Genomic DNA, 26,068 nt, shown 5'->3' with positions numbered 1-26,068 from the left:
CGCTGAAGTCTGCGGCGTCTTCCAACCAATGACAGCCTGGTGTTCATAGCACGTAGCAGCTCGTCGCTAACGACACCTTCACTCTACTGCTTGTGTTGAATTTGCATTTTATTTAGGATAAAAGCTGAGCTGCATGTCTGTGTGTCACCTGCACTCGGTACCAGGAAGCTCGTTAGGAAGAAGTTAAGGTTTGGAAAACTTTGTCTTTTGATATTAATATGTACAATAAAATAAAATGTACATGTATATAAATCCCCCCAAATTCTTCCATGTGAAGATTTGCCATGGATACAAAGTCCTGCATGTTGAAAAGTGACGCTGTGGAGGTACCAGCACATCTGGACTCTGGTCCGCGTGCTATGCTCAGGTCTTTCATGCATGAACGCCGAGCACCAACGCGGTTCCGTATGAGGATGTTATGTCCGATTGTGTTATGGCTCAAACATCTCCCTGAGACACCGAAGCCCCGAAACAGCTGCCATTCTGTGCAGTGAATGGTTTCTTGCTATGCTAGTCTGCTTATCTTGACGCCAAAACCATTAATCTCATGAAAAAGGAAAGATGCTTACCCATTTCCCTGAGGCAGAACTTTCTGTAATTTCGCAAGGGCAAAACATTCTGTTTACATCTGAGGTATGGGTGAAAAATGAGCGGCTGGCCACAGCGAGGAATCCTCTCCCGCTAAGCCCGGCCTCTCCTTGGCTGAGTAAGTTTATTAAAAGCTGCTAAATGCATCTGATGCTGCCTGCATTTTTCAGAGCTGACCTTGGTCTCATGGATTTCATTAATTCCTTTCATACCGCACATCAGGAAAGAAAATAGTGGCTGTGACACAGCAACACAAGAAGCTCTGGTGATTAGATTTTAATCTGATTAGAAAAAAAACGTTTCTTTCTTTTTTTTCCCTTGTTGATGTTTAACGAAATCCACATCCCGTGAACTAATACTATTCATAGTTTGATATGGCCTTTAACATGTAAAACAGGCGCAGTGAGGTCAAACACCATATTCTCCTTTAACATTATTTGAAATCTCTGTAAAATCACAATGTGGCCTAATGATACCTCTAACGGTTTGTTTGTTTTTTGACGTGCACTCTGTCAGAAGTCTCCATACTTAATTTAAGCTTTTAGAAAAAAAAACGAGAACCAGAGGATGAGTACTACGATCTGAGAGGGTTCAGAGTGCAGAGAGCCTGGGGTTGCTGTCAATCAGAGCAGAATTTATCAGCACATCGAAGGGGGGAGGAGATGGGTAAGCTTTCATCTTAACCACATGTTGTCGTTCTACATTACAGCTGATGGGATCTGCTTACGTAGGTGGGCAAACAAGGTTAGGAGAGATGAAAGTGACTGCAGATGAGAGAGGCAGACGGGATTTGCGAATGTGTCCTTAACTCTTGCATAAGCCAACCAAAGGACAGCCAAGGATGAGGCTTCTGTTTGTGCAAGAGGTGCGACATGCCTGCAGTCCAGATCTGTCTTCTACTGGAAATGTGCCGTGCATCGTGATGAGGACGACGGCCCGTTGAGCAGCTGAAACCTTGTATTCAGCACAAATTACTCACACTACTCTGACAAATCTGCAACTACTTATATCCTTGGTATACAAATAGGAGATGTGAGGTGATAGTGAACATGCTTCCCCAGCAACTATTTTGCATGTATTTATGGCTTCAACATCGAGAATCTGCTTTCCTCTGTTCAAAATCTATTGGAGGATGCAGCCATGGAGGATGCAGCCATGGAGGATGCAGCCATGGAGGATGCAGCCATAGAGGATGCTTTGGGAACTTGATTTCCACACATTCTGCAATGTGAAATATTTGGAACTACGTTGAATCAAAAGATATCAACCAACAGTAGTTTATGAATTAAAGATCAAATCATACAGAGCCTCAATCACGCACGACTATTTCCAGGTAATTTTCCATAATGTTCCAGACATCAGGAAGACACTTGTGTTCAGGTTCTGGATGCTGACCGCTGTCAGGTTCCAGAGTAGATTTAGAGTCCAAAATGTGTGGTTCTGCAACAGATGGTCCCCCAGATGGACTGGTCCTTGACTATGCTGTTTACTCATGCCGAGACAGTGGGATTCGTAGACGTCCTCCAGAGGGAGGAGAGGACATCCCGTGGTGTTTTGGGCCGAGATGACGACCCTTGGCAGCACTTTCTCGTCCGCCGCTGTGCAGCCTGCGGACCACAGTGAGGTGCTGTGGTGAAGGACAGACTCAGTCCAGCAGCGTCTGAAGGACACCGGGGGTTTCTCTGCGCAGGAGAGACCACCATCAGCAAGTGCAGTGTTGCTGGGCCTTCTTTGTCCCCGAGACCCTGAAGTCTGTGACTCTGGTTTCCCGCCTCCTGAAGTCTACAATCAGCTCTTTGGTTCTGGAGGTGTTGAGGATGAGGCTGCTCAGTGAGCACCATGTAGACATGGTGCGTGCGGCCTTGTCTCCTCCAGAGATGAGACCCACCACTGGTGTATAGGGATGGGCGGTATGGAGAAAAAAAATGATCATGATAATTTCTGGCATTTATCCCGATAACGATAAAAATGACGATAAAAAAAATACTAATTCAACTCCACCTTTGTAACTATAAACCTATCTCATCATCATTTCTTTCTTTCTTTCTTTCTTTCTTTTTTTCTTTCTTTCTTTCTTTCTTTCTTTCTTTCTTTCTTTCTTTCTTTCTTTCTTTCTTTCTTTCTTTCTTTCTTTCTTTCTTTCTTTCTTTCTTTCTTTCTTTCTTTCTTTCTTTCTTTCTTTCTTTCTTTCTTTCTTTCTTTCTTTCTTTCTTTCTTTCTTTCTTTCTTTCTTTCTTTCTTTCTGGCTCATTTCTTTCTTTCTTTCTGGCTCATTTCTTTCTTGCTTTCTGGCTCATTTCTTTCTTTTTTTCCTTTCTGGCTCATTTCTTTCTTTTTTTCTTTCTGGCTCATTTCTTTCTTTCTTCCTTTATCGTTTTTACCACGAGATGCCAATTTCTTACCGTGGGGACTTTTTTTGACGGTATATCGTGAACGGTAAAATATCGCCCATTCCTACTGGTGTATCATCTGTTATACTGGTGTCCTGCAGTCTTCAGTGTTTGTTTGGTTCAGTAAAGTGACCACTAGCAGCTGAGTGGGGATGTCACGCATGGGTCCATCACCATAAGAACCTCTCAAAGAGGCGCAGTGAAAACAGAGGTGCCGTTATCTGTGAAACTGTCAAACTACTTAATTGCAGTACTTTATTATGATGAATACATTTGAAATATCGTACCGTGGGCCCTTTAACTCTTTATTTGTAACACAATGAACAGCTCTAGTGCTAAATCTTTTTATTTAGTGAAATTCTGCTCATTTTATCATGTTTTTTTAATCCAAACGGAGGACTACGACAGTAGAGTTTTTATTTCATCAATGTGTTGGTTTTTTTTTGTCTTTACTGCTAATAAACAGCGCGTTTCTCTCGGCAGCAGCCCCGGCCTCCATGCTGTTCCAGCTATCATTAAACAGTATTTGTATCATCTACTGTAAGATTGTTATCATAGCTCTGCATGTAGATGCCCTCAATATATATGAATATGCTATAAATGTTTTGTTTGGTGTGATTTGTCTCTTTCAGCTCTGAAAGACACTCGCTTTCAGCTGGTGAACTTCTCAGACAACGAGCTGCGGGTGTCGCTGTCAAATGTGTCGCTGTCAGATGAGGGTCGATACGTCTGCCAGCTCTACACCGACCCCCCGCAGGAAGCCTACGTCGACATCACAGTGCTGAGTACGGCATCAGAGCTCACACACACTCAGGCAGTGCCGAGACGCGCCGACGCGCTTAGCGATAAGAGCAAGCTGAAGGTTCTGTGACACATTTTGACTGTGCAAGAAAAATGCACGTGAGGGTACACCGTCAGTCAGTTCTAAGGCTTCACATTGCGGTGCATTAAAAAATAAATAGATGTGGGCGTCACTGGGTCTCAGAAGCGTATAAACGCCACAGAAGTGACCTCCAGCACATGATGTAACACAGCCAGTCGTTACTTATTCAAGGACAATGAAGCCACTCGCTTTTCTCTTTTCTTCCAGCCTTTTCTCAATAATGACTTTGCAACACAAAGTGAGCTGATCCATCCCATCATCTTAATTGATTCATATAAACGCAGCATGATGTCAAAACAAATGTGTCCATTAAACAAACACTTTTGGTGTTGGATATATTTTGTTTTAATTTTATATTAATACATGCAAGTCTCTATGTTTGATAAGCATGCAAGTATTTATATTAAATATATGAAAATACAGTCAAACTACTTGATATATTTGATGCCTGTGCATGCCAGAAGTGTATATTTCAGTTCAGTTCTACTTTATTGTACCTGAAGGTAAATTTGCCTTGCAGGTAGGTGGTCTAGCAGTCCAGGAACAAGACACCATCAGTACTTACATACAACTTAAATGTAAATATAAACCATAATCACAACATAAAAGGCTAAAACCTTATTTATTTAGGAGGGTTATAGCAGTAGGTATAAAACTATGTTGAAAACGTTTGGTTTTGCATTGTGGTACACTCGTATATCTGCGTCCTGACTGAAGTAGCTGGAACTGGTCGTGTAGTGGATGAGAGGTGTCTTTTAGAATAGATCCAGACAGCCTGCGTATCTGTCTGGAAAACAGCATGTTCACATTCATCTGCTGCTCTCTTGTTATCTTACTGGACCACTTCACTATCTGCTTCAGACAGTCCTTACTTTTAACAGACAGATTTTCAAACCAAGACACCATGCGGAAGGATAAAACAAATTCAATAAGGATAAAAATTTAACAAATGCACCTACTTGCATGCAAGTGTTTGAAAGTTTTTGCTAAATATTGACGCAAGAATGAAAAAATATTCCACCACAGAACGAAAGACTGACGCACTCACAGGAAAGTTAGTGCTGCTTAAGGTAGATCTAGGATCCACGGACCCCTGGGTGTACTTTCGATTACCCGCATGATTCTTTTGGGTTTCATTTTAGTTAGATTAATTATGGCACAGTAAACAAAGGCCTGATGCTAGACCTGCTACTACCAAATTATTTTTCTTTTATTTCTTAATTCAATATTTTGATTTATTTTGTGCTGACAACTGTGGGACAATGACAAGGAGCATGAGCAACCAAAATTGTAAAATTAGAAGATGCAGGACAACATTTGGTCAGTCATCCCTTTCAGTTCTGGGTCCACACCTATGAAATTCTTTACCACCAGAAATAAAATCCCAAACAGAATTAAGGATGTTTAGTGCCAAAGCTAAACATTGGCTTAAGCAGCAGCAGAAATGTGAACATTAACTCTCAAGTCACTGTCAGTACAGTATTTTACTAATGTTTAATGTATTTAACTTGTGCAATTTTTAATCTAAATTTTGGAGCTGTGTTTATTTGTTTATGATATCTGTTCACTGCATTATTCACTGTATTTGTATTATTGTATTTTGTATTCAGTATCTTTTATCCTTCTTTTGCCTGACCAGGGACAAAGACTGCAAATTAGCTGAAGCTAGACGTCTTGTATGCATCACATTTTTCATTCTTTGTGACAATGTTGTATGTATCGTCCCTGTTAAATAAACATTAAAATAAAAAATAAAAAAATCTTTGCATAGAAGTGTATGTTCAACAAATTAACATACGTACATGCAGACTTTAGATAATTTAGATAATTTAATTTAGAGATAATTTAGCAAGTAATATATTACAACTTTGAGGGAAATTAATATTTAAATATTTTAACAATTAAATAGTAAAAGTCTGATAGCTTTCCAGCTTGAAAGTTCTCTGTTTTCTGAAGTCGGCTGCCGTCTGACCACGTTGAACTTGGGTTGCACGTGTGGTACATTTCCGTGGTGTTTACAGATTTTGTTTGCGGGTCCTGCCGCAGTCCCTCCAGGTAACCCCATCATCGAAGCCCGGGATGAGGTCCTGAGCGAGGGCAACGAGACCGAGATGACCTGCTCCGCCATGAGCAGCAAGCCCGCTGCCGTCATCAGATGGATGAAGGGAGATAAAGAGCTTCCAGGTGGGCACGACACACGCGCACGCACACACCACGAGCAGCACGCCGTTTCACCTCACGAGGGAGCGCACAGTCCACACCGACAGGCAGACGGTGCACAAGTGTGAGCCGAGAGTCATTCCACCGTGCACACGTTTGTGCTGCATGTTGTGCTCCGTGAACTTCAGATAGAAATCCCTGTGATCCGCAGCCTCTAAAGAAACATCTTTGAACGTCTGCTTTGAAACTGCATGAAAGTAAAATGCGAGGACATAAAAGTACAAAAGCTTGTGTGCGAACAAAAGAAGAAATCCCTGCATTCAAATATGCAGATTGATCCTTCTCACGCAGCTCGATTCGGTGTGATTTGCTTAAAAAGACGAAATCGCCAACAAAAGTCAGGAAACTAAAAAGAAAAAGTCAATAAGTTCGACTCAATTCAACACGTATCAGTTATAGACAGGAAATTAAATCCTGTTTTGATCTGTTTCAGCACCGTTTGATTCAATATAGTATGCATGCTTAAAAGCCTTTGAGCACCTGAGGCGTCTCCCCCCTGATCAGAGATCACTGTTTTCACCTCCCTGTTATTGAACACAACAATGTTGCGCCTGATGGCTTTAATTGTTATGGAAAACGTTGTGTTGTTGCAGCAGAACTGGGCTCCAGGAGCACCAGTGGCTCCAGGAGGAGCCGGGACTTTAGTGTGCCAGTTGAAGTGAAGACGGGGAAGTGAGAGATCACACTTTTCTCTCGCAGATCCAACTAGGCCACTACTGTTTATAGAAACCGGAGCTGGGAGAACCGTAGAGACGTGCCTCACTTGATTTATCGTCCAATTTTGTGTGAATCCCAAATATTGCGAGTGATCCATGACTCTCTCTCCGTCACTTTCACAGAAACATTAACAGGAAAGTGAGAAGTGTCTGAATGACTGAATGCCGCCGCTTTCACAGCTCCACCAAGACATTCATTTTAAATAACTAACGAACGCTCTGAAAGAAATAAAAAAGCAGGGGTCAGACGTGCGGTCCCTGCTCCACTCGGTACCGTTACGCAACGCCAACGTCACATCTGGTCATCACGAAGCTGTCTAGCATCTGTCTCGTAATGTCTCATAATGTCTCACTGTGCTGCAAAAGAAAAATAAAGAAAGCACAATTTAGTGATTTGATTTCAGTGATAAATGATGAAGATTCAATGAAAAAGGTGCGAAACAACGTTGAATGTTTAAACTGACTAATTTCATTCTTGTTTTATGAACTGGTTTTAAAACTTCATGATGGCAACATTTTGAAAGGACATAGAACAACACTTTTATTGTGCTTCAGAGAATTTACAGACGTTAGGACCGCCTCTTTTAATTACACGTTGCTTTTTAATACAGAAGCATAAAACGATGAAATAAAATCGTCCTGTCCATCTTAGTATCAGACAAATAAAATCTGTTTTTCACTGTGCAATTATTTACTGAACAAAAATAAGGCGAAGGAAGAAGATAATCATGCAAGCCAAACTGAGCTCCTCCTCACTGTGTCCAGCAAACGATGTGGTGGTCATAGAAACGGCCTCAGTGGGCGTGTTTAATGCACAAATCCACGACGGCACAGTTACAGGAAAACTAGACAGGATTAGTCAGAAGGAAGCATGACTGAGGTTCACAAAACAGAGGTCGAGATGGTGACCCTGGCTCAGCTCAGCAGGAGGACCCGGTCCCAGAATGAGCTGCTGGACGGATTTCTTCTTCCCTTTGACTCTTCTCTACTAGAAGTCATTCTTTCACGTGTGTCTTGGTATTTTTGTGTTGAAATCATGACGCCTTCTCCTAAAAAAAAACATCTCTGGATGTCATCTGGACGGCATTCAGCACTCCTCGCGCCGTGTGCGCTGGCGAAGCCCCTCGCCATTGCGGATGCTGGCTCTTGAAGTGCCCTCTGATAGCTAGCCAGATGGTCGTCCCACTCTTCTGCCTCCACAAAGCCGCAGCCCCCATTTTCAGAAACATTTTCAATGGATGGTTTGAGCCAGATTCACACATTAGTGCGACACATTTTGTGTTGCATTCGTATTGTGCACTGATGGCATATTGCCGTCGTTCACGCCCATCAACGCAGCTTGGGGTTGGGTCATTTGTCTTGGGGCAAATGAGCATCACTGAAATCTAATTTCTGCTCACTCATATGCATATTTGAAGCCCCAGTGCCATATAGTTTAACTATTGGTGGTGTTTTTCCCCTTCCGCTGAGTCCTGCTCCCACTTTGAGGGGATTCCAGTGAAGCATTGCGGACACACCGAGGTGGCCAGAGCTGCCTGGCACCCGACAGCTTGCATGCCTCCATCAAAGGTAGCCGAGCTTTAGAAGTCCATGCAAAAGGCTCAGGGGTGAGCGGGCCTCCTGGCCGACAACTCCACCTCGGAGCCCAGCGCTGAGCTTTCTAAAGGCTTTCAAACAAAGGTCCCACTCAGAAGCTGTGCTGAAGGCCCGGAGCAGCCTCACCTCCACACTGCAGCACATTAAACTCTCGCTGGTCAGTTCAAATCACGCTTGGAGCCCAACACGCCCGGGTCACACACTGGCTTGCAGCGCGTTTTTGAGATCAGAAAAATAATCTCAGGTTTCCAGTAATGCAGTGTTTCTGGCGACTGATAGATACGGGCAAGGCTGGCGGTTGGATCGCTAAAGTTCAACCTCCCTTTGTTCATCAGTTAAACGAGGCCGCGTGCTTCAGGTTTCCCGGTGAGCGATCACAAGAGCAGCCGGTTCACGCCTCAAACTTTCTCTCCGAGTCATCACTTTACAGAGAACAGGGATCCTATCAGGAAGCTTAGAGGATGTTTAATGATGTGGTCAGATCTGGAGCTAAGAGAAACGCTTCTAAGTCATATCTGGTTAACAGTCCAAGCTGGAGAAAAGGGACCTTCAAAGCAGCACAGAAGCCCAGCAGCTGAGACACATCTTTGCAGACACTCCAGATATATGAACACTGTGTTTCCTTTTTTTCCCCCCCTTTATTGGGGTCGGGGACAGGTCTCCATTAGGAATCATTCTCCACAGAGGGTATTTGATATTTTCTCTTTGCTGACGCGCTGCAGAATTAGTGCTAGCAGAGCCGGCTTTTGCAGGAAAATAATAATGGACTGCAAAGGAAGCTGCACTTTCAAGAGGGCAGATTTACGCTCGCGAGGAGCAGAGCTCCTGCAGCTTTGACGCCACGAGGCGCCGCAAGCCTCGCCGACTCCCTCACCCTCTGTGTCTGGTCCACAGGCGCAGAACAAGACATCCGAGGATGGTCCCTTTCCTCGCTTCAGACAAGTATCTCGCTTCAGAAACAACAAGAAGTGGATTGTAGTCTGTGCAAATGCTGTGACTATTGATGTTTTGTGTGTTTTCGCCTGCTTTGAATAAAACAAGTGGAACCAACAACCGTTTTAGCTGTTAGTCACCATTAGGTTTGCAGATATCGCATTTAAATAGCATTAACCTGCAGTCACTCTGCACAAAATCAATTTCTTTTCACTTGGTTTCTCTTTTTTGTTATTTTAGACAGTGTGCCATGTCATTGTTTGCTTTATTTGTCCTCCTTTACCGAGCGTTCATGTTCTATTTATCTGAGACCTTTGTTTGGAGAAACGGCATAAAAAGATGTGTCTAATGCAAAACGTCCTTCAACTGAGCACCCGCGGCGTTTCCTCACATTTGTTCGGGAGAAGATTGGCATTTACTAGAATGGTGTCGGCACTGCCTGACGTTCTCCAACCAGCAGATGTAAAAAAAACTCTGGGGTGCTTGACGGCTCACTCACACCAACGCTGCTTTTACGGCGTGCCATTTTGCTTTTATTCATCTTTTCTTCGATGGAAGACACGCTGCCGGCTCACACAGCCTGTGACAATTGCGGAATATTTTACAGCATTAACTTGGGATTATTGAGGCGACTGTCATGAAAACACTCATCAGCCCCGGGCGTAAGATGCAAGCAAGTGTAGCTCCAGTGGGACTCGCCGGACTGTCTCTGCTCACTACCACGTCAACTGATTTTGTCCCCGTGCACCCCCCTGTGGTCTGGAGGGGTGTTGCTGCAGACTGCAGCGTGGCTCCGACGCGTCCCTCCGACTGTAACATGAGTGGCGTTGTCATTATTTTGGGGAAGCTGGGTTTGCTGACAGAAGTAAGTGCCTGTATTTACTGCAGCTCTTTGGCAAATTGAAACAAGCGGCCGTCTACTGTTCCGCTAAAACAGAACGTGTCCTACACGAGGAAGTGCATGAAAATGAAAAATGGGCCACAAAGAATGAGTCAGGGTGCCAGAGCTCTGGCGCAGGGACAGAATTACTTAAACTGCTCTGAGCTTTTGCTCCTAGCAGACTTATTTCTAATTAAAAATCCCCAGAATTCCAGTTAATTACCTCGAGGGATAATAAAACTCTCTTAAATATCAGTTAAAGGTTACAATTGTCATGCTTGGCAATGTAAATCCAGCCGGCGCTCCTGGTATGCACAGACCCATTATCTCACTATTATCCATCTCTTTTCCACCGCTCTTACCCTGCTTGTTCAGTGATTTACCGACGGAACCCTTGACGCTGATATTGCTGCTTTCTGAGCCAAAGATATAGAGAAAGTCATATAAACAGGGATTCTTGCCATGCAGGTCACCGCTTTCTGTCCTTTCAAGACTAACAAAAAATAAAGTACTTGGCAGGGCACTTTGACTGACAGGCAGCAGAGGAGCCATTAGCCTCAAGTGCTAAGAGACAACCACAGCGTCATTTCCATTACACCACTCCAACCCAGCAGGAAGTCTGGACAAATGACTGCTGGAATGGTTGGAGGAAAGTATACGATGGAAATGGAGAGACAAAATGTATGTTACATCTTAAAGCTCTGTGTTTTTTTGTTCTATGAGACTGTTCAACAATGCATTTTAATGAAGTGAATGTGGAGGCACGGGAAAGCGTACACGCCCCCGTCTCCTAAGCTCTCAGAGAACCGCTTCAGCGTTTATTTGACGGCCCGCCGCCTCCAGTCCCGACCGGCTCAAATCCAGAGTTCAGTCTCCTCCAGTGTTTTTTGTGCTAAATTCTGCGTGATGGTTTCAAGCAGAGGGCCATCACTAATCCAGCATTCATCCAGATTTCAAGCTTTTCAGGATCCGTTCATCACATACGTATCTGATAGGAGCAGGCATGGGCGCAATTTCCACTGGGGACAGGGGGGACATGTCCCCCCCACTTTTCAAAATCATGTTTTTGTCCCCCCCACTTTTTACAGTTTAAAAACTAATGTAATTGCAAATCATCAAGACACCCTGTGCGAAGGTACTGACGGTCCTTTGTTTATAAGGAAAGGAAGGAATGAACATGATCTATTTTCATATTTCATAGGAGAAATATGTGGAGACAGGTGCAAGTGAAGAAGTGCAGGCAGGAACCCAACCATGTTAGCCCAAAAGTGATTGTAGAACAGCATCTCAGCAAAACCTTAAGATTTCAAGAGAAGTGATACTGTGAATTTCCTTGGCTCCATTATAAACAAGGAGGAGTCAATGGAATCCTATGTTTTTTCTGTGCCCAAGCTTTTGAAAATGAAAAATCAAGCCTGGCCAAGAATGCAGATCCAGCATTTTCCCAAAACGGGCAAAAAAAAAAGTTAAAAAATGTCTAAAAAAGTAAATGCATATTACAAATGTTTGATTGTTCGCATTCACACACATAGTCTTACAAAGCCACACTGCACATCCACGCTACAGCTACACGCACAAATGTGCCGTTCCTACTTGTGTCCCCCCCACCTCTGAAACTAAAGTTTCGCCCTTGGGAGCAGGTACGATTAGAAGCAGCTACACGGCTCTGCTGAGGCGCCTGTCCCAGCTGTGGCTGGACAAAGGACTAGGTCCACCCTGGATCCAGCCCCCGGAGAAGCATGCAGAGCAAACAGCCGTGGACGTGTTCAGCCTAACGTGCACGTTAAATCTGCTGTGAGGCAACCCCCACGTGGCGCCGGCCCAGAAAGGCTCAATATGATAAACAATCAAAGCGTTCATCATATTTGTGACATGCTCAGGTCTCTCTGATTGATTACAGTGGAGGCGGAAACTTTCTGCTGTGTTACTGGACTAAAGTAAACCTGTGAAAGTGGCATTATGGGCCGGTCGGTTCGTTTCAATGGACTCACCAGCTCAACAGGTCTAAAAGGTTGTATTTCCATGCAAATAGTTCTGACATTCGATGCAACCACGATCAATTTGTCTGAGCAAATATGCAATATTGACCAAATAATACTTGCTTTCTGCAGAGCCGGCCTTTTACGTCAGCTCCCACACAGTCTTCCTGCACTAGCTTTTGTACCTCTGATATTATAATAGTACATTATATTCATAGGCGCCTTTCTAGCGCTCAAGGACAAACAGTCGTCACCCTTCCCAGCCCACATGATACCATTAACCTGCAGTTTTTAATGCACCATCGTGGTTAAAAATGCTCCTCCCTTGTAGTTACATCCCAGCAAGCAGTAAATGTGTGGCTCAGTCGTAGTTTTGGACGTGGGACTCACTGCTTCTGCTGTGTGTCGGGTCCTACAGCCGCTTCATGAAGACTTCCTGAAACGTAGATGGATTCATGATGTGGGTGGAGAAATGAGGATGCTTTTTAGCATGTTTAGTATTTCAGGGGATGAGAGGGCTTCAGAACACAGCAGATGAAAGAGGAGTGAAGACACCATCTCTGGGATGTGCCAATACAGAGACAGATTGTGAGGAAATTGCCTTTGTGGAGTCTTTGTACTTGAACCTGAGCTCTGCTGTGCCCCGGCGTGCATCGATTCCTCGCCAAGCTCTCCTCGGTCTGTGGACTTACATGGAACATCGTTGGTGCATTTGTTTTTGGGTTTTTTCATTTGTTTCACTCAAGAACAAACACTGTGTCTGCTTGAACCGTTTAATATTTGATGGTGCACGATTTTGAGGGCTCTGATGGGCGTGTTGTGAGCTTACTCCGGGCTCCCTTGCCCCTCCCGAGGTTTGAGCACCAGTCAGGTCTGGTGCCGAGCTCTGCAGAGCAGGCTTCTTTTATTTAACGCTACGTAGCACAAATGGATGATGAGTCAGCAGCTGCTAGTGATGATTAATTAAACGGAGTAAGAGGAGAGGAGGTGACAAGCGAGCGACTGTTGGAAAGAGCTCCACGAGCTCGCCTCTGGATTTTACATTGTACAATAACATAACTGAACAAGCATGGCGTCCTCAGAATGTAAAGTCCTTTTTTTCTTTCCTAAGGTGATGACAGATGGTACAAAAGTCGGGATCGGCAGGAAATAAGATGGTGGCTCATTAATCATTCCAATAACCCCACCATTTATGCTAATTATACTTTATTTTAGGCACCTTTTGCACTTTCCTTTGCACATGTTTCCAGCGCAGACACCCGGCTTATGTCAGAGATTATTTTTATTTCACGATGAATTCTTAAAACCTCTGCTTGGACTGAACTCCTCACCCTTCCCAGAGGGACGGGGTGAGGAGTTCAGTCCACCAGACTAAAAATAGAGACACTCAGCAGGTTTACTTGTGTCGGGGAATGGATTCACCTATCCTGCACGTACGACGGACTGAAACGAAGGAGGAGTCGGATCAAGTGGTTTAATCAGGCTGTAAACGCAGCTCGGATAAACTTGAAGTAAATGTGCTGACTTCCCTGTTGAGAGAAATCTTTTGAGGGGGTTTGGACCTCTGGTCCGGATGCCTGTGGGTTGACATCCGGGGGAGACGCCTCAGGGAAGACCCAAGGCGTGCTTAGGAACGCCTTCTCCTGCCTGGTAGAGCTGGAAAAGAGAGGCACCGTTCTGATGTTAATGTCAGAAAGAGAGCTGAGATCAGGTCCAGCTAGGGTTGCCACCCGTCCCGTAAAATACGGAATTGTCCTTTATTTGAGAAAAAAATGTTGCGTCCCGTATTGAACTAATACGGGACGCAATTTGTCCCGTATTTTTATTAACGCCCCATACACACGTCTGTCACACACACATCAACACTAAATTTAACAATAATGAACAAAATAAAACACAGGAAACATTAAGGCCAGCAAAATCTTTGTTTGTGTAAATTAACGTTTACACCATAGTTGAATTATTGAAATAAATTAACTTTTAAACCATATTCTAGTTGAATTATTGAAATAAATTAACCTTTACACCATATTCTAGTTGAATTATTGAAATAAATTAACTTTTACACCATATTCTTCACCTGTAACTATATTATATATCCTGGCTGATATTGACATACGTAGCATAGGAGGCTATTTCAGTTGCTATATGGTTGGCTGTCTATACAGTCATACAAGTTAAATGCTATTAAAGCACTTTAAACTTTAAATCAAAGCATTTTGTTTTTTTCATATAAAATAAACACATTTTTATGCAGTTTAGAAGTTTTGGGGCTTTTTTTTGGCTCCTGCGCTGCTGAAATCATGGCGTCCCTTATTTCTATTTCTGAAAGGTGGCAACCCTAGGTCCAGCTGAAACCCGGGATCCTGGTTTAGTACTGGATGGACTGATGGATGGGTCCATCATTGTTTTAGTCGGGAGGTCAGCTGTGGAATAATGGCGCATGATTGCGTTTCTGTAATACCTCCTACACACACAAAAAAAAATGATATTATTGTTTCTCTGTTAATTATTTATTTGTTGTTGTTTTCATTTTAACTAAAATTAACTTCAGGAATGTCTTATCCACTACATAAAAAAAAAAAAGTTTTGCACGTAATTACACGCATGATGGATTGGACTTTGTGAAGTAAGTGATGTTTATGTGGAGCCTGACGCCTCCAGACTCGGTGTAGAGTATCAGCCGGACATCCGTACAGGAGGACCTGAATAAAACAGGATCAGCGCAGGTGCCTGGAAAGAGGCAGGTCTGAGGACGTCGCCCTTGCGAGCCGCTGCGGGCTAAGTCCTAGAAAATGGATGGACGCACAGAATCCTTAAGGTGTAATGCAGCTTTATTGAATCGGAGACCAGACGAGGAGAATCTCATTTTGATTTGAGCTGACCTCTTCTGCCTCCCGCTGCAGGTGCATGCATGTATCTGCAGCTCCAGGTGTTTATTTATGGTAGCCTGTTCATTCACACCAGCCACATCACTCAGGGCCACTGTCCCAGCATCCAGAATGATAGCTGTCACCATGGTGATGGAGTCGCCCCAGTTGCTGAGCCCTATGAGAGAAAGTTCACAGTATAGTAAAAATATGAACAAATGGGTCCGAATGCACATGTTGGCACAATTTTTCTCCTGCTGCTGCACAGCTTTTGTCAGGCTGCTTCACCTCTTCTCAAGTATTTGTTTTACTGACGGTCCACAAATTACTGCGATGTGCAGCCCTGTCTGCATGAAGACTTCTGATGTCTTTTATGACATTGACGAGGTTGTCCTTTCAGTCTATCAGAGAACACCTCGTCTGTATGAGGTTAGAGGAGGAGGAGGACGCTTTGCGAGCAGCTGACCAGGGAAATGCTGGAGCAAAGTGTGGCCATGTGATAAATCAGGCTTCATAAAGCCTAATGAGTGATTCACAGTCCAGCAGAAGCCCAGGACAGCTAGCAATTTTAGCAGATTCACCTTATCTGACCATTATCAAGGACACCCTCCTCTCGCCTACCATAAATATATATAAATCTAACCGTGGTTGTCTTTGTCTGGCCTTAATACTTTAAACCACTTTCTTCTGGCAGCCTTGAGTACAAAGCTTTTATCCTTTTATTTTGCAGAGTAAAACTTTGTGGGCTGGCCACTCAAAAAAATATGCTCAGGAAGTAATCTCAGAGGAGTCAGGAATGCAAAAGAGAAGAAAAGTCTTGGAAGAAATCCAAGAGAGGAACTTCATGTCATATTTTATATAATACGTACTAAAAATCTATGAAAACCTGAATTTAAACCCATTTCCAGCACTTGACTTGTGAAGTTCTGGGGGTGTAGATGGTGAATGTTGCCTCTCGATAAGGAAGGTCCTGAGTCAGATACTGTGCACATACAGTAAGGTGCATCAAGAACAATCAGATTTCATCAGAACAAAAGTTTGCTTCACGTGTCACCATCCAAATGGACCTGTACCCGTCTGGATTTACCTCACGAGCGCCCACATTCACGTTGATGCATAGGAATGAGCCGGCTAATTGCTGCTCTTCACGCTGAATCCTGGCAGGATGTGTATGGTGTATGTACGGAGAATAGCATTGCATGGACTGGTTTGTTTTCTACCAAGTTACATTGGATCATGGAATCACCACCACCACGGGTGATGAAAGACAGACCGTGAAGAAGCATCATGATCACATGGGTGGCCCCCATTGCTCCAGATTCATGTTGGGATCCAGTTTAGGATATGATCACTCATTTTATAGTCTCAGTGGGATGTCAGCGCCACGTCTGGGTGAACACACGAGTCAGAGCTCCCGCTGATGGTGGTTCCACATCTAGAACAAGAACAGAGGTGACGAAGGTAACGGGGGGATGGTAGTTCAGGTAAGAGCTGCTTTGACTATCGTGAAACATTTCTCTTTGGCTTTTAGTCCTCCATGTGTGGTATATATTGGCTTTTTATCATGCAATCGTATTTATTTGTAACCTATTTGTTGATGTTTGATGATTGGGGCTTAATTCACGAGCAGATAGCGTTTCACCTTTACATCCAGCAGACTGTGTCAGTTTTAAACTGGCTGATGGGGAGTTTTGGACTTATGATTGTTGGAGTCTTATGGCACTTTTGCACTAGGACTTACTCGGCCCGACTCGGCTCGTCACGCCTTTACCCGCCTCTACCCGTTTGTTTTTCCACAGCCAGGGGAGAAGTGGGCAGGTTGGGGTGAAGCTGCTGTGACGTACTCGATTGCGCAACCGCTTTGTTCATGTCGGCGCTGATGAGAAATCAGATGGAGCCGCGAGCGGCTGAGAGTAAAACAGCCCGTCTACATCCCTTTTTAATTCTCTCCTCAGCCACCAGGTTTATGAACATCTGCACCTCAGAGTTGGATCACCAAACAGACGTTTTGCGCTTTATAATAAAATCGCTGCGAGCCGCGGGTCGCTCTCGCTCTGACTCCCGCTTCCTGATTCAAACGTCTGACGGCCCCGCCCCCCGACCAATCACTGGCGCGGAGGGTGGTGACGTCGGAAATAGTCCCTGCTCAGCCCTGAGATAGAACCTCGGCAAAATGGTTACAGAAATAGTATCGGCTTGGAGCGGCTCTACCCGTCTCAGCCCGAATGCAAAAGCGCAAAACGGGGCCGTGGCGGGTAGAACCGAGGAGAAGCGATACTAGTGCAAAAGGGCCATTATTCAAACCGCAGAGCCTCCCGTCACTCCTGCGGGACTCCTGGAAAACATCAAGAAAATCAAGTATCAAGAAAAGTGAGTCCAGTCGTCTTGATTCGAGCCTGTGAACACAGCCTGACGTGGAGGAGTCAACGACAGCGAGTCTGCCTTGCTGGAACAACACCGCGGTCAGCTGACAGTGTTTAAGAGGTGTTGCATAGATGAAATGGCTCGGGAATGGTCCAACCTGTCCTAATACAGCACCTATGACATGCTAAGCTGACTTAGAGCGGTCTGTAGGCGCTCCAGATGGGAAAAAACAGAAAAGTCTAACTTGTCAATGAAAAAGTTGGGCTGTGTTTAAATGTCTCTGTCCTTATTCCTCACAGGCAAGCCCAGAGTTGAACTGACCTACGACAAGATGTACACGGTAACCAGCCGGCTGTCGTTCACCGTGAGCAAGGAGGACGATGGGGTGCCCGTGTCTTGCATTGTGGACCACCCTGCAGTCAAGGACTTACGAGCACAGAAGTACCTGGAGGTGCAGTGTAAGTACCCCTGTTATCTACATGTAAAGCCCCGTTCAGACACATAACCGTCATCCTCTTTCTAAACCCGCTTCATCCTGGGAGACGAGAGTCCATCCCAGATGTCATCAGCCGAGAGGCGGCGTTCCCCCTCGACTGGGTCGCCAGTCCATCTCGGTCTGATTTGTAACTTTGCTGGCTTCAGTAGTCAGCTAAAGAGACGACATACATACATACCCCTCATGGCTGAATTCATATGCATTCTACCTGTCATACAAGCAACACTGGACACCTGGTGAGCTGGTGAGGTAAAGAATGGATGGAGGAGGATGATGAACTTGATTATGGACTGATGGATTGTTGGCCCAGTCCAGACTTCCATCTACCCGATCCTCCTCCTTCATCTCTGACCTCACACTGATCCCCGGAGAGGGCTCTCCAGCTTTTTCTTCTTTCTTTTGTACTGTCCTCAATAATTCTCCGTCTGCCTCCCGGAAGTATCTCGTTTTCTCGTTGAGTTGTTCTCACAGGTCACTGGTGAGCCAGGGTTTGTTATTGGGGAAGCATCCCACTGGTGGGGGTGGGGGTGGGGTTTGGGATGTGCTCACCTTTCACCTCTCATCCAAGTCTTTCCCAGTTTTGACTGGGAGGAAGTTTGGGGTTGTAAGTACGTGGCCCCACCTCTCTCGAGTGCAAGGTCTCCGTTTGGGCAGCAAGGACTGGTGATCATCCAGCCGGTTAACCAGGTTGGCCAGATATATTAGATCACTAGATATACTCGCAAGAATGGAAACTCAGAGGCCTGGGCCAAGGACTGGGACCGAACCTCTTGTTGTTTTTCTGAGAACTGGCCTTTATCTGACTTATGACGGGAAGAGAATTTGCTAACACCAGATGTTTTATGTAAGTTAGTTAGCAGGCAGAATAGTGGTAGGATCACCAGGGGAACAACAAGTGGTAACTGTAAGGTTGAACGCCGTAAGACCTCCTTTGGGCAGTCAGCGTTCTCTATAAAGGGCTCTCAAATGTGGAACACACTGCCAACTGAGATAAAAACAACTCAAGATTTTAAGGTTTTTACTAAAAATGTCAAAGACTGGTTGAAGCAAAATCAGAAATGTACGCATTTTTAATCACCTGTAACCGCTAACAGGGTGCTCTCTTGCAAGCTGAGAATTGTAAATAGGATATAGCTTTGCATGTTGAAAATTGAATGTATTTTTGTATTATTTTTCTCCTTTCTTTCGTTTTCTTTTACTAAAAGCCTAACTAGGGACAGGAGATGGAAACTAGCAATAGCTATAATCTCTGTATGCAGAACATCAGTCACATTGGCTTGTTTGTAATGAGTGAATGTGATCACATGTAAACCTGCATTGTCCCTATTAAATAAAATAAATTAAAATTAAATTAATTTGCCATAAAACTGATGAAACCTTTAGGTGTCAATGTGTTAAATGAATGCTTTTAAAAGGTTTTACCAGTCATCAAATACGATTTCCTCAGCTGTGACTGGCGTGAGCTCTCATGAATTTAAACTTTTGTGGGCTTGTTAGGTCCTTAGAAGTGAATGAAGTCACCTGGTTGCAGCGGGCCAGTAGTCACCCATCGTGTGCATCGTTTGGTCACCGGAACCATGAGGAGCACCTTAAACGCTTTTTCTTGACTTTGAAGGCAAATGTCTTGAAGTCATGGACGGAGGGGCGGGAGAGGTCTTGGGGACTTCAGAGCACAGAACCCCAGTGCAAAAAATACATGAATAAAAAAACACTGAGAAATGAAACTGGACTTGAGCTGGCTGTGTCTTTAAAGTGGGTCAGTGGTGCTGAGTCTGAACCTACTCTTAAATGCTTCAGTCGAAGCCAAAAATACTTTTCGTCTTGAATTTTGAAGAATGTTGTTGTTTTTTTAGTTCTAAGTAGGGCTGTTCAATTAATCGATTTTAAATCGTAATCGCGATTTATGTAATTAGAACGATGTTAAAACGTGAAAATCGCAAAATCGATTTTTCAAAAAAAAAAAAAAAATGTATTTTATTTTTTTATTTTTATTTTTTTTTAACCTTGTCTGCACACATATTAATGATTGATACCATATTAATGATTGATGGAAATACCTCTCAATACCTGCGACAAGTGCCCCATCAGAGAGGCTCTTTAGTGTAGGAGGGGGCGTTGTAACATGCCACCGGGCATCCCTCAAGCCAGATGCGGTAGACCGGCTCGTGTTCCTTGCAAAAAACTTGCAAATGTGAATAGCAAATGTAATGACTGACATTACACACCTCTACCTCCTTCATGGGTTGCATTATTATTTAGCATGCAAAGACCCAGTTTAGTTTAATTAGAAAATGTCTTGTTTTATTTAATTGGAAATATAACTTACTGTATGTTTGCAAGTGCTGATTTGCTGATTTTTTTTTTCAGAGATAAAACTTTATATTTTATTATATTTTTTAAAACTTTTTTTCAACTTATTTTACAGAGTTTTGCACTTTATTCATTCATTTTTGGTTTAATAAGAGCAAAGTTTGCACTTAAAGCCCAATGGGGCAAATGTTCAATAAAAAAACAGCATATTTGAAATAATTTCTTTGCCTTTTGTCAATTCACAAAATAATCGTAATCGTAATCGGATTTGAGAGAAAAAAATCGAGATTTTATTTTTGGGCAAAATCGAACAGCCCTAGTTCTAAGTGACGGAGGGAAGCTTCAGGGGTGTGAGATGTTCATGGTGTGTCATGGTGTGTGAGGCTGTGCGCTGAAGTCATGTGGCCCAACTAGACCTCCCGTGGTCCATCTGTGACCTATTCACCTTCCAAACCAACATTCAACATATTTCCGTCACATAATTGAAGCTGAGCTTGTTGTGAAACCACAAGGAGTGTGAAGGCTCTGTTTAATGTCGGATCTTCTTCTTTAACTCCTCTCTTAAACCACTTGTCCACTCTGTCCACAATATGGACACGACTGTCCTCAGAAGAGCGTCCCTCATCCTTGAACTGTGGCTGCATGGAGAAGTCTGGCCCTGAGGAGTTGGCACGCTCTTGTTTGTTTCTCCCATTTCAAGGAGAGACATTCCTCAAGGGACTGGATAGCGTCTACAAAGCCATTCAGTTTGTGTTTGGGTGTTTACGCCTGAGGATGAGGCCGTTTCTCTCTGAGGCTGATTGGAAGTGCACCAGCAAACGTGTTTGGAAGGGACCCCTCTGTGGTCCTCAGATGCTCCCGCCACATGTGCAATTACAATATTAAGTCATTTGCAAACTCCACACAGAAAAGGCCTCACTGGGGATTTGAACCAGGAGCCGACCCAGCTGCAAGGCAACAGTGCTGCCCCATCAAGAGCGAAGGGAAGGATCACATCCTGCTACAGGGGACAACAGATGAAGCATGAACGCTCTCATCCCTCCCGCTTCAACTGTTTGACCTGGCCTTGTCATTATTTATTTATTATTGTCATTATTTCTAATTTAACAAGCTGTGTTCTTACTTTGTGATTTAAGTTTTGTTGTGTTCATTAACGACGACAATAAGAGCAATCAAAGCTAATTACGACTGCCATTTTTAGAGGACGCTTCCCAGCAGAGGTGATAAAAACAAAGACCCTCAGTGAGTTCTCTCTCTCCACCATGGGGGCACAGGTACGATGGCAGACGAGCGCTGAGGGAGGGGCGTCTCTCACAGGTGGGTTGGGGGTTGAACATTTACCAGTAGGAGGCCATTTTGCAGTAAACAAAGTTTGGTTTTGTCAGCGCGATTAAGCCTAATTGTGTCTTTAATCGTTGACGAGATAATGATGCTACAGAGGAAAACTATTGTCTGCAATCATCTGCAAAGCCTCGTTTCCAGTGCGCTGAGAACACACACAGATTAATCAACTTAGGGTTGGCATCGAGACCCCCCCCCTGCTTTGTCGCATCAGCCCAGGCAGGTACACGTATGCTTTCGTGGAGCATCCAGAGTGTGAAGCGTATGAAGCGGCTGGTGCCCCGCTGATCATCGCCTCCATCACCTCCGCGAAGGGTCTCCGGGAGGGGTCCTCAGCAGTGCGTTGCATGCTGGTAATAGGTGCCGTCACAAACCACATCCTCTGTTGTGTGACTGCAGTATCAGTCCGCTCACCTCTCTCGTGAACCATCAGGTCACCGCGAAGCGTCAGATATTTCGCCTTCTGATAATTCATTTAAAGTAAATCTGGATTTCTGACGGCATTCTGGACAAGAATAGGGGTCCATCTTCAGCGACTCATTATTTGCTTCTCTTTCCCTGATTAAAAGTGTGGTGGATGAGATGGTTGGCTTTAAGGTTGCAGGGAGGTATCTTCATCCACAGGTAATTATGTCTAAAAGACGGCAGCAGAGGAGACTGTTCCTCTTCTTCTAATTAAATGACATCAATTTCCCCCATTTTTCTCTTCAGTAAATCTTTGATGCTTGTCTTTGTAATTAGATAGAAATCTCCTCAGCACTTGACAAAGAATAAAATCACATTTTGAACATTTCCCTTCACGGAGTACGTCTTTTAAGCATTACTGAGATTACTGAACTGAGATTGGTTTAAAGAACACAGTTTGACTTCAGTTTCCACCACAGAGTCCCACACGCCAAACAAACGGCAGCAGCTTCGTAGGATATGAACACTTCAGGGCGTATTTCCCTGTCAGTCTCTCAGCGACACTTCCCTCACTTTAAATTTGCCGAGCTTCGAGGTGCTACCTGGAGAGCGAACGACTGCCAGGCTGGGGGAGAGCTGCTGGTTTCAGAATGAACCTGAATTGTGATGGAAATGTCTCAAGGCATGTCTGTGTCTCTCTTCACATCAACCTGCATTTTTAGCATTATTTCATTTAGGTTAGGTGTTTCAATGCAGTGAAACAAACGCGTAACAATCGAAGTAAAGTGAAAACCTGTACCATCTTCAAGGCCCCTTATTGTCAACCATTGTGAACATTGTGAAATAGTATAAATACCTATAAACACCTTTCAATGTTTCACAATAGTATAAATACCATCTATTGTTTAACTCTTGTCACAACCCGCCACTGTGACGGTCAGAGCTGACTGGAGCTGTGGACGGCAGTATTTTGTGGTCTTTTTTCTACAACCGCACCTTTCCACCGACATCCCAGTCCACACTGCCCCGCACACACCTCATGGCTCGGGTGGCTCAGTTTCCTAGAATGCAGTTCCGCTGTTGCAGCTTTTATTTTGAAAATGTCACATCTACTTCCTGTTTTCCACTTCACTTTGATATAAAAACGGGATTTGTAAGAAGAATGTATTTGTTCCGTTTTTTTGTATTTGGATGCATCCATTCATCCATCATCTATCCATCCATCACTTTAGTTCTCGTCCAGCGTCCCGTGGATCTGCTGCGGCCTATCCGAGCTGTCCTCCGTGAAAGACAGGGGTGGACCCTGGACAGGAAGTCAGTTCATCACAAACTCATGGACTGTGATTGATGTTAAGGATGAGCGATATGAACAAGAATCAATATGGTGTATTTTGGCTGAGTCATGATATACCCTGTATAAGCCAGCATTTTCCTGTTCACTTCAGTTCAAAGTCAAAGGCCTGTGTGATGTTATAATAATGAATATCAACATGAACAGAAAGGAGAAACTTAGAACTGAGACACATGATCCTTGTTTTAATATAAGTGAAGTAAATAAGTTACTGTTGTGTTAAGAAAAGATTAAATCAATTACCTGTAAACACAACTTAACAACTCCCTGTACAGAAGTCCACAGCTGTCTAATATTAATGCAATAAAAAGTAATTGAAGTAATTAGAAAAAAAAATGTGAATAAGATTAAAAAGCAAACATATTCAGGTGTCAATATGATGTACATAAATAAAAACTAAACATAAATAATACTCACAGGTCTTTTGTTCTACTGGGGTCTAAACCAGAAACTTAATGTCATGCCGCCTCTGGGTTTATACTTCTGGGTAGCGTCTTTAACCAACGCCGTTTCTGGGTTTGTACTTCTGGGTAGCGTCTTTAACCAACGCCGTTTCTGGGTTTGTACTTCTGGGTAGCGTCTTTAACCAACGCCGTTTCTGGGTTTGTACTTCTGGGTAGCGTCTTTAACCAACGCCGTTTCTGGGCTTGTACTTCTGGGTAGCAGCTTTGTGCAGGGTTGCATCAGGAAGGGCACCTGTTGTAAAATCTGGCCACATCGATGTGCAGACAATGATCCGCGGTGGCGACCCCGCTGCTCAGAGGGATTAAGCTGAAATGGTTGATGATGAGTTGGACTTGAGATATTTTGAGGTCCGTCGTTTTTACAGACATTGCAGCAAACTATCAGGTTATGGTTCTGTCCGACCTGCAATTCAAAAATGACGAAGATAAATATCCACCAATTAAAATTTAAGCACAGTATAACCAGTATTATATAAACCTGCACCACCTGCACAAGTACATCGTTATATATGTTAAGTCAGACTCATGGCCTTGAGCAGAGACGTTCAATAAACGAGACAGCCCACTACGGTTTGGTTTCCTGTATCTGTGTCACGTGACTGCCACGCCCCTTTAGGAGACTTCTTACAGAAGTCCTGAGTCTATTGAGTCCTATGGGAAAAGTGAACGTGAGCACAGATTATTACCAATTCCTTCGCCCCATAGTAACCTAGTAACCTAAATAAATATGGGACCCATTTTCCAAAAGCCACATACCTTCTGAACATTCTGACACCAAAATGGCAATTTTCAGACCGACAGATTAGGAGAAAATTAACTTTGTTTGAGACCTGTCTCTGTCTGAGCAACACACTCTCGCGAGATTTGGCTCTCATCGTTTTCCCACTGGATAAAATGAAGTTTAAAACAAAATTAAAACTTGCTTCTTTGCTTAATAATACTGTTATTTTTATTATTTAAGTCTTTTTGGAAGAAAGTTGTACTGTATCTAGTGTTGTATGTTCCAAAACGATGTGGGGAGAGGGGCGACCACGCCCACTTAGGAGACAGGAAGTGTATACCATTTCATACCATTGGCAGTAACGGTAATGCGCTATCTTCTGTATAGAGTATCTTTGCCTTGAGACATTTATTTCTGTTACAACGTGTATTTTGATAATCTTCACAAAAGTTGCATCTACTCACTCTCCACTGCTTGATTCTTAAACCACCAGCTCTACTCCAACCTGGGCTTTATTTACGTTCTGCTTCACATCACAGTGCCACAGAGAAAGGATGAGCACATTTAAGGGGAGCTATGGAAACGCGTTTTTGACATTGATTTTAGCTGCAGACTCAGCATGACTTCAGCATTTAAATCCAAGACTGAGAGAGCATGTGAAGGCTCCAGATTTAATTCCAGATCTGTTATTTTCCTTTAAAAACTTGTTTTCGAAGCAGCAGCCTCTTCTGCAGAGGCTCTTTGTATGAAAGTTTAAAAAAAGGCTCTTTTCAAGAAAATGACTTTCACTTTTTGTAAAGTGGGTAGAATATTTGACTAGTTTTAATATTTCCAGTCAAGAACCATTTTTTTACTCCTTTGGCAGAGATAGTTTTTTAATAAAAGACAATTTGCCTAGATTTGGGAACATTAGGCACATTTTCTAGAGGGGCTGTTTTTCTGCTGTTGTGAGTCTTTACCATCAGAAAGGCATGTCTGAGCATGAATACAGAGGGTTCACCACAATGTCAAACCCTTCATAAACCTGCAAACTCCCAATAAGTTTACACCAAATAACAATTTAAAAGGATGAATCAGTTCTGGAGCAGGATCACCAGGACAGGTAAAATTAAATCCACCTGTACTTGAATGATGAGAAGAAGAAAGTATGACGACTGCATGGAACAAGTCGTGATCTGAGTATTTATCATCTTCAGACCTGGCTGATGATATTTACAGGATCATATATATATATAGATAGATAGATATATCTAGAATCTGAAAGCTTCACCTTTGTTGTGAATAGATTTAGATGCTTTCATAACTTGAAGTTGCTTTGTGGTGGGGATGCTCTAGGGATTCTGAATCCCAATGATCAATCTTTTGGAGAAACCCATCCCTCCACCCATCCATCCATGTGCCCGTTTTATCCTCTGCAGGGTTACGGGGGTCTGCTGGAGCCTATCCCAGCTCATCACAGGCCAGAGGCTTTTGAAGGAACCTTTTTTAAACTTGAAACTTACTTCAGCCCACTTGAGAGACATTTTGAAACGAGAGGCCTGTAGGAGAAGGACTCGGACAG

At 43.6% G+C, this 26,068-nt stretch overlaps 1 protein-coding gene across 5 annotated transcripts in view; it reads left to right on the top strand.

The window, feature by feature from the left end:
* Positions 1-26,068, top strand: part of cadm1a (cell adhesion molecule 1a) — a 466,733-nt gene that overhangs the window by 360,931 nt on the left and 79,734 nt on the right. For all 5 annotated transcript variants that reach the window (XM_061740369.1, XM_061740368.1, XM_061740367.1 and 2 more), the window contains 3 exons: positions 3,611-3,763; positions 5,908-6,045; positions 17,719-17,877. In XM_061740369.1, the coding sequence (XP_061596353.1) occupies positions 3,611-3,763; positions 5,908-6,045; positions 17,719-17,877 (450 nt within the window). The remainder of the gene's footprint in view (positions 1-3,610; positions 3,764-5,907; positions 6,046-17,718; positions 17,878-26,068) is intronic.

Source organism: Cololabis saira, chromosome 14, assembly GCF_033807715.1.
Source record: "Cololabis saira isolate AMF1-May2022 chromosome 14, fColSai1.1, whole genome shotgun sequence".
NCBI lineage: Eukaryota > Metazoa > Chordata > Actinopteri > Beloniformes > Belonidae > Cololabis > Cololabis saira.
This window is presented reverse-complemented; position numbering and strand designations above follow the sequence as displayed.